Source organism: Meleagris gallopavo, chromosome 23 (genome assembly GCF_000146605.3).
Source record: "Meleagris gallopavo isolate NT-WF06-2002-E0010 breed Aviagen turkey brand Nicholas breeding stock chromosome 23, Turkey_5.1, whole genome shotgun sequence".
Taxonomy (NCBI): Eukaryota; Metazoa; Chordata; class Aves; order Galliformes; family Phasianidae; genus Meleagris; species Meleagris gallopavo.
This window is the reverse complement of record NC_015033.2, coordinates 5,930,995-5,940,157: the sequence shown is the minus strand read 5'-3', so window position 1 is coordinate 5,940,157 and position 9,163 is coordinate 5,930,995. Positions and strand designations below refer to the sequence as shown.

Sequence of the window (9,163 nt, the reverse complement as noted above, 5' to 3'; positions counted from 1 at the left end):
TATTTATATATATTAATATAAATACTAATTTTTCTAGCAATTTTTCTATGCGTTTTGCTTTTTCTGTCTGTGCTAAGCTGGGGTGTTTTCTCACACCGCCTTGTTTTCTTTCCTCCCCAGCAGGAATTTGGTGCCGGGAACATCCTGGGGGGAGAGGTCAAAAGGAAGAAAACCATTGGGTCGCAAACAAGAAATAGCACATTTCCCCCTCAGCCCCCCCCTCCTGGTTTCTCATTGACAGCCAACACACAGCAGGGGAAGCGGATGGGAAGTCTCCCTGACGCTGCTTTCCCCTGCTGCTGCACAATCCTATTGCTGAGTGCAGATAAGGACTGGTCTGCACCATCCCAGGAGGTGGTCACGTCTCCCCTGTGTGGCTGAGCACCATTTCCCATCCCTGATATCCCCATACACAGGGATAATAGGACGATCGCCTTCCTAGTTCCTCGTTCACTCTGAAACCTAATGATGGCAATGGGAAAAAAGGTTTTTTTATAGTCAAAATCACCTGCACCCCTGTGCTATTTGCAGAACTCAAAGGAGGCACCACCCCAAAAGGCAAAGGGATCACATGGAATGCAAAGGGAGGGCCACCTGAAAACCTAAAGGGTGCAACACAACAAAAAATAAAGGGATCGCCCAAACCACAAAGGGGGAACCACCCCAAAACCCAAAGGGATCGCCCAAAACATTAAGGAGGCACCAGCCCAAGAATCTAAGAAATCACCCAAAAACCAATGGAAATACCACCACACCAGAACCTATAGGGGACAGCACTTCAAAACCCCCAGGAATCACCCCAAAATCAATGAGGGATCCACCAAAAACCCAAAGGGATTGCCCCAAAAAACAAAGGGATCACCGAAAACCCAAAGGGAGCATCACCCTAAACTGCAAAGGAATCATCCAAATCCCAAAGAGAGTAACACCCCAAAACCCAAAGAGACCAACCAAAACCCAAAGGAGGCACCACCCCAAAACCCAAAGGGATGTCCCCAAAATCAAAGGGGGAACTACTACAAAAACCAAAGGGATCTCCTCAAACCCAAAGGGGGCTGCTCCCCTAAACCCCAAAGGGTTCTCCCCAAAATCAAAAGGAGGATCACCCCAAAACCCAAAGGGATCTCATCAAAATCAAAGAGGGCAGCACCCCAAAACCCAAAGGGGTGTCCTCAAAATCAAAGGGAGAACCACTACAAAAACCAAAGGGATCTCTCCAAAATCAGAGAGAGAATTATCATAAAAACCAAAGGGGGCACAACCCCAAAACCCAAAAGGATCTCCCCAGAATCAAAGGGAGAACCACTGCAAAACCCAAAGGGATCTCCCCAAATCCATAGGGGGCTGCACCCCAAAACCCAAAGGGATCTCCCCAGAATCGTTAGCAGCAGGGAGCACCGCTGGGGCTGCTCTTTGGGCTCTGCACTCTGCAGGGGCTGCTCTCTCTCCCCGTAGCGGAGCAGCACATCTCCCGCCGGCAGCAGCAGCTCAGCAGCATCCCTCCGTGTGCGCCGATGCATTCTCCCTCCTCTCCACGCTTTGGGCTGCGCGCGGCGGCTGCCTGCACGCCCGGGGAGGTGGAGCAGAGCTCCGTTCTGCAGCAGCAGCATCATTGCATCCTCACCCAGAGCATCCCGCTGGGGACCGGCCTTTGGGAACGGGACACGGGGACAGACCCTCGGGTAGGGATCCGGATACGGCAGCGAGGTGATGCTGCCCTGGCGCCGCAGCAAGTTCGTGCTGGTGGAAAACGAACGTAAGTGCAAAGGGAAAAGCTTGGGGCCAGGGTTGGGCTATGCCTCGTTGCTGGCCGGCTTCCTGCGCTCCTGCCCCGATCTGTTGCCCGAATGCCCCTTGGAGAGGTTGGGTTCTGTGTTTGGAGGCCGTCGGCAGAAAGTGGAGCTGAACAAGGAGGATCCCACCTACACCGTGCGCTACCTGGGTAATGCAGTCACGCTGCACGCCAAAGGAGAGGGATGCACCGAGGAGGCGGTGGGGAAAATATGGGCCAAAAGCGACGCGGGCGCCGGTGGGGCCAAGATGAAGCTGACCTTAGGGCCGCACGGCATCCGCATGGCACCGGGTGAGAAGGGTGCCCGGAGGTCGGGCCACGCATACCTGCTGCACCGCATCACCTATTGCACAGCCGACCGCCGGCACCCCAAGGTTTTTGCGTGGGTTTACCGGCACCAGGTGAAGAACAAAGCCGTGGTGCTGCGCTGTCACGCCGTCCTCGTCCCCAAAGCCGCCACCGCGCGTGCCATGGCCCTGCTCCTCTTCCAGACCTCCGCTTCAGCCTTTGACGAATTCAAGAGGCTCAAAAGGCAGAACGATGGCCGTCGTCTCCAGCAGCAGCTCCTGGGTGAAGCCATCGTCCCCTTGGTGCCCCTGCGCAGGCTGCTCAATGCCAAGTGTCCCTACCGCCCGCCGGCCGAGCGCGCCCGCTGCGCCCCACGGCTCAGCTCCATCCTGGAGGAGGACGAGGAGGAGACGGGGGGCACGTGGGGGGACGGGGGTCCCACCGTGGTCTCTTTGGCCAGTGAGATGCGGGGGTGCAGCTTGCGTGGCCCAAGGGCCCCCATATGCTGAGCATCTCCGTTGGCATCCACTGCTTTGGCCACACCGGGTGCCCTCGGGACACAGCTGGACAATAGGGCTACGTCCCTAGCTCTCAAGGGGGGGATACCTGGATCCCCCATCCCTTTCCTGGAAATAAACCCAATCTGTGTTTTCTGCCTGTGACAGCGCCTGTCTCTCACCAGCCTGGAAGACTCGCGATGGTTTGTTGCTTTTCTATTTTGTATTTACCCTTTTTTTTTTTACTCTTCTCGGGGTAAAATTTCCACCCTGGGGGAGATGGGAAGGAGAGGGGGGGGAGTTCTGCACCTTCCATGCTATTCCACGTCGAGTGATGCTCATATTGCCATGGCAACATGAGGGTTTAAATAGAGCAGGCCCACGCTCTGGGGGGGGCTGCAGTGGGGACCCCAGGCCTGAAGCTGGGTGGCAAAGGCAGCCCAGAGAACCTAAATCCCTGGAATTTTACCCAAAATGGTTTATTTTCACCCAGTTCCTGCTCTCCCTGCCCTGACAGGAGCAGCAATGCGAGGTCACAGTGGAAGGAGCTGAATAAATGGGGTGGTGGGAGGGGGAACAAGGGGCACCGCTGCCCCACAGCCTGAGGAAGGGGATGCATCACTGGGATGGGGTTTGGCTGAGCTCCCCCCACACACAACAGCCAGGGAGAGGACAGGCTGTGGTCCTGATTCCCTCTCTGAACTTTGGGGGCTGGCATCTGGCCAGCATCTGCCCCCACAAAGGGCTCTATGGGGCTGGGGTTTGAGATAACTGCCCCCCAAAAGCACTATGGGGATGAGATTTGGGCTAACACCTCTAAAAACAAACCTGTGGAGCTTAGACATAGCCTGCATCCTGCAGAATCCTGGGGTGAAAGACAGGGATTTGGGCCTCTAAGGCTGAGATATAGGCTAATCCCTCCCAAAAGGTGCCACAGGGCTGGAATTTAGCTTGTCCACGTCCAAAATCCTGGGGGTGAGAGTATGGTATTCAGGATAAACCCACCTCAAAGGCCCCACGGGGCTGGGATATGGGCTATCCTGCCCTAAAATCCCATGGTAAAAGGCTGAGATTTGAGTTAAACCCACCCCAAAAACCCAGTGGGGCTGGGATTTGGGTTAATCTGACCCCCAAAAAGCTCTGTGAGGCTGAGATTCGAACAATTTCCTCCAATTAAAGTGCAGTGGGGCTGGGATTTGGACTAACACCTCCACAAAGCATCACAGGGCCAGGATTTAGCCTCTCACCTTCCAAAATCCTGTTGGTTGAACGCCGAGATTTGGATTAAACCCACCCCAGAGACCCCGTAGAGTTCGGCCAAACCTTCCCAAAGCGCTGTGGGGCTACAGTGGGGCTCTATCAGCCCACCACCCCGCCTGGAAACCCTCCATCCATTTCTCGGAGGACCGCGCACTCTATGGTAACGGCCCGCTGTATGATAGAGCGCCTCGCGCTGTACGCCATCAATGACGTCATCACTCCGCGCCGCGCGGTTGCCTCGGTAACGGCGGCGATGGAAGGCGGCGGGCGGCCCTCGGCCTTGCAGGCCGCGCTGCTGGCGGCCGGCACGGGGCTGACCGCGCTGTTCTACTCGGTGTATCGGCAGCAGGCCCGTCTCGCTCGCGGCCTGCAGGTGGGTACGGGAGCTCTGGAGCTGGGTTGCGGCCTGCTGCCGGCTGCGGTGGCCGCTTCGGCCTTAGGCCGCGGCCTGCTCCCGGGTCTGGGTCTTGCGGCTGATCCTTCCGTTCCATAGGGCGCCCGGAGGCTGCGGCTGGACGGGGAGCTGCGGGCCGTGCTGCTGGAGGCGCCGGGCCGCTGCGTGCCCTATGCTGTCATCGAAGGTATTGGCATGGCAAAACCCTGGGCCTCTTTCCCCACTGCCTCTTTGGTTCAAGCGTTTTTGCCCAAAATCTGACATTTTTCACCAAAAAAATCTTCCTGTGTGCAGGTCGTGGCAGTAACAGTAATGGGGGGCACGGAGGAAGAAGCTGAGGAATTGGGGCTGTGCTGGGTTGGGGCATCGCTGCCGTGCAGCAGTGGGGAGGGGGATGCAGGCTCCTCCTTCACAGCCCCACAGAGATGGGATTGGGGTGAAGTGCCCCCCAAAAACAGCACCCAGGGAGGGGACAGATGTGGTCTGATTCCTTCCAAATTTCAGAGGGGCAAATGCCAGCCCTAACAGAGGGCTCTGTGGCACTGGGATTTAGGCTAGGGCTAATTCCTTCCATATGCACTGCGGGCTGGGATTTGGGCTAGCATTCCTAAAAACAAATCTATGGAGCTTAGATATAGCCTGCTTCCTGCAAAACCACGGGGTAAAAGACTGGGATTTGGGCTAAACGTACCCCAAAGGCCCTGAGTCGCTGGGGTTGGGGCTAATTCCTCCCTAAAGATGCCACAGGGCGATTTAGCCTCTCCCCTTTCAAAATTCTTGGTTATGGGATTACGGAATTTAGGCTAAACCCACCCCAAAGGCCCTGTGGGGTTGGGATTTGGGTTAATCTGACCCCGCAAAAGCTCCACAAGGCTGGGATTTGAGCTATTCCCAACCAAAAAAGCCCTGTGAGGGTGGTATTTGGGCTATTTCTCCCCCTAAAAAAGTACAGTGGGGCTGAGATTTGAGATAAGGCCTCCACCACCTCCACAAGACACATTTGGGCTAGGATTTAGCCTGTCTAAAACCTTGGGAGTGAAAGACTGGAATTTGAGATAAACATATCCCAGAGCCCTGTGGGGCTGAGTTTTAGGGGCAAAAAAACCAAAGCACTTTAGGGCTGGAATTTGAGCTAATCTTCCCCCAAAACAAAAAAGAAGACTTGCACCACAGCTCAAGCCCTCCACATGTTCCAGGCGTGGTGCGCACTGTCAAGGACACCCTGAGCAGCCAGTTTGTGGAGAACTGCAAGGGCGTTGTGCAGAGGCTGACACTGCAGGAGCACAAGATGGTGTGGAACCGAACGACTCACCTCTGGTACGTACCCATAGAACCATGGGAAATCCTAAGTTGGAAGGAACCCATAAGAATCACCAAATCCAGCACTTGGCTCCACAGAGGAACGCCTCACATCTGAACCCTACGTCTGAGAGCAGTGTTCCAACACTCCTTGAGCTCTGGCAGCTCAGGGCTGTGCCCATTGCCCCACACATATGGAACCTGGAGGCCACCCCAAGCAGCTGACTCAAGCATCATTGCACTGCACTGAGCAGCCCAACAAAGCTCTTCCAACAGGAAGCTCTTCCCACCGCACTGCAACTCATCACAGCTGTGAAGGTGATGAGCATTGGATGGGTTTAGCTGCCCCAAGAGCTTTCCCTGTGACAGCAGAAGGTTTTGCATGAGGGACACCACGAGGACACAGGCAGCATGACAAATATTGCTGTGTTGACAGCTGTGGTGTTTCCCTGCTGCTTGGCGTTTTGTGGTATCATTGAATGGCTTAAATTGGAGGGAACCTTAAAGATTATCAAGCTCCTGGGTAGATCAGGCCCCACCCAACCCAGCCTGGATTGCCAGTGTGGAAGCACTAATGCTTGTTTTATCCCCAGGAATGACTACGAGAAGATCATCCACCAGAGAACCAACACCACTGCCTTCGACCTGGCCCCGCTGGAGGACGGCGCCGGCGTCGCCGTGAGGGTGATGAAACCACTGGAGGCCGCCGAGCTCAGCCTGGAGACGGTACATGAGAAATTCCACCCCTCAGTGCAATCCTTCCCTGATGTCATCGGGCACTACATCAGCGGGGAGCGCCCGAAAGGCATTCAGGAGACAGAGCAGATGCTGAAGGTGGGAGCGGCGCTGACTGGCGTTGGGGAGCTGGTGCTGGACAACAACACCATCAAGCTGCAGCCACCCAAGCAGGGCTTGCGCTACTACCTGACCAGCGCCGATTTCGATGCTTTGCTGAAGAAACAGGAATCGAGTGCCAAGCTTTGGAAGATCCTGACCATCCTTTTTGGTTTCAGCACGTGTGCCGTTCTCTTCTTCCTCCTGAGGAAGCAGTACAGGCACCACCGGGAGAGGCAGCACCTCAAGCAGATGCAGGAGGAATTCAGGCAAGCGCAGGAGCGGCTGATGCGCGAAGTGAACGCTGAGGGTGGAGAGATGCTGAAAAATGCCTGTGTCATCTGCCTGAGCAGTGCCAAATCCTGTGTCTTCCTGGAGTGTGGGCACGTCTGCTCCTGCAGTGAGTGCTACCAAGCCCTCCCAGAGCCCAAAAGGTGCCCCATCTGCAGACAGGCCATCATCAGGGTGGTTCCCCTGTACAACAGCTAAAGCGCCGTGGCTCAGGGGGCTTTTTTTTTGGAGGGCTCCCTCTCAATGAGGGTTTGCTTGCAGCCTGCCCCTCTTGCCGCTGGGGTGGTTGGATTGCAGGGGATGAAAGGACTGGGGAAGGGGGAGGGAGCTGGAGGGGAGCTGGGCTTGAAAATGATTGCAGGTGCTCAGGGTTCACGTGGTGCTCCTGGAGGCAAAATCAGTTTGTTTCTGCAATACCCTGGTGATAAAAAAAAAACTCTGTTAAAAGACATGAGGAGTCCTGAGGCTGCGCAGTGTGGGCAGTGCTGCCGCCTAGCAGCTCCTCCAGCTGGCTGAGCTGGGGGTCAGAAGAGCTTCTGCTTCATGCCAGTGGTTTTGTGATAAATGGTGAATACAGGCAAGGAGCAGCGTTTCCATCATCCCCTCCTGCCGGCACTGCCAGGGGCTGCACTTTGGCCACACGTGATTGTGTCATGCCACAATGTGGGAATCGGGACACGGCAGCGCTCTGGTTGATTTCTGCAGCGGGGTTTGGGCTGGGGTACGGGACAGGTTGTAATAAAACCGACTGAAAAACGTGTTTGTCCTGGCTTGTTCCATCCCTGCAACCCTGAGGGCGCTGCCTTCCTCTGCTCCCGCTGCATTCCGCGAGCTGTAAGAAGCAGCATCCACCCCAGAGAGCCCGCCAGGCCGGGGGCTCTCCCCTTCTTCTTCGAGGGGTCTGAGGTTGGAGCAGGATGCGGAGAAAATCCGCGGCAGAACCCGAAGGCAGGGCCGCATCCAGCCGGGCTGCAGGTGGCGGTGCGCTCCCGCTGCGGGAGGAGGCGGAAAAAAAGCAGAAATAGCAAAAATCCGCAGGGACGGCGGCGCGTCTCCTTCCCTTCTCCCGCTGCCATCAATCCATCACCCCGCGGCGCGCTCGGCAGCACCGGGTGAGCCCAGGCTCTTCCCCGGCGCCACAGACGCAGGAGGGGATTCTTTTCTTACCCCGTGCAGCACCAAAAAACCGTTTTTTCCACCCAAACCCCGTGCGGGTCCTGCGATGGGGGCTGTAGGGAACGCAGCCATCCCCGCAGCGCCCAAAATAAGCTCCTGGGGGCTGCGCTGCCCCCGCTGCCTTTTGCCTCCTGTTCCCCAGCTTCCCCCGCGGGATGCTGGGCGCAGACGCAGCGTTATGCAAGGAGCTGGCAGCGGGGCTCTGCGGCTGCGTTCCCAGCGAGCCCCAGTCCCAAAAACACGGGAACCCCGGCCTTCACCTGCCCCAAAATGAGCTGTTCTGCCCCCAGACGAGCTAGAGTCCCTGTTGGTTGCGAGCTGTTTGTAGAGACGGTGCGAGCCCGCTTCGTGCAAACCGACTTTTTGTTGCCATCCCTGCTGTCCCCCCCGACTTTTTGCAGGGGTTGCACCGAGAATGTGCCGGGGATGCAGCACTGCCCCAAAACTGTACCTCACCCCGTGCCTGTGCTGGTTTGCTTTGTCAAAAAATAATTCCCTCTGCAGCCACCGGGCAGAAAGATCCGTGTGAGCTGGGAAAGGTGGGTGTGGGGACATGGCACAGGGATGCTGTATGGGGACATGGCACAGGGACGCTGTATGGGGACGTGGCATGTGGATGTGGCACAGGGATGTGGCATGGGGACATGGCATGGGGACATTACACTGTGACACACTACCAGGACGTGACATGGGGGCATGGCAGAGGGGCACAGCACAGGAACGTGGCATGGGAACACAGTGCAGGGTCACGGCAAGAGGACATGGCATGAAGACATGGCACAGGTACACAGTGCAGTGACATGGCACAGGGACGTGGCATGGGGACACAGTAGAGGGCACAGGGACAAGGCACGGAGACGTGGCATGCAGACACAGTACAGGGCCATGGTGTGGGGTCGTGGTGTGGGGATGCAGTACAGGGACATGGCACAGGGAGGGCACGGTGTGGGTATGTGATATGGGGACATGACACAGGGATATGGCATGGGGACACGGCACAGGGGCATGGCACAGAGACACAGCACGAGGACGGGGCATGGGGACTGGTATGAGGACAGGGCATGGGGACCCAGCACGGAGACACGGCATGGGGACACAGCACGGGGAGGTGGTATGGGGACATGGCATGGGGACAAGACACAGAGGCACGGCATGGGGACGCGGCACGGGGAGATGCCATGGAGATACGTCATGGGGACGCGGCACGGGGACACAAATGGGTCCACGACACGGGGACAGGCACGCTCCCACGGGCAGCGCAGAGCAGCGCCGGGCTCCCTGGGTCGGTTCCGGGGCATCAGCCCCTCCCGGCTCGGGGGATCCCCGCACCCT

General features: G+C 57.2%; 2 protein-coding genes across 2 annotated transcripts; both read left to right on the top strand.

The window, feature by feature from the left end:
- Positions 1–1,004: 1,004 nt before the first annotated feature.
- On the top strand, positions 1,005–3,798 carry FAM43B (family with sequence similarity 43 member B). The gene has a single exon (XM_003212297.4). The coding sequence runs from the start codon at positions 1,711–1,713 to the stop codon at positions 2,587–2,589; it is 879 nt and encodes a 292-aa protein (XP_003212345.1). The 5' UTR covers positions 1,005–1,710; the 3' UTR covers positions 2,590–3,798.
- Positions 3,799–4,049: 251 nt separating this feature from the next.
- Positions 4,050–7,423, top strand: MUL1 (mitochondrial E3 ubiquitin protein ligase 1). The gene is made up of 4 exons (XM_010722947.3): positions 4,050–4,210; positions 4,331–4,418; positions 5,428–5,548; positions 6,124–7,423. Exons 1-4 carry the CDS (start codon positions 4,091–4,093, stop codon positions 6,851–6,853), a joined length of 1,059 nt encoding a protein of 352 aa, XP_010721249.1. The 5' UTR covers positions 4,050–4,090; the 3' UTR covers positions 6,854–7,423.
- Positions 7,424–9,163: the final 1,740 nt, after the last annotated feature.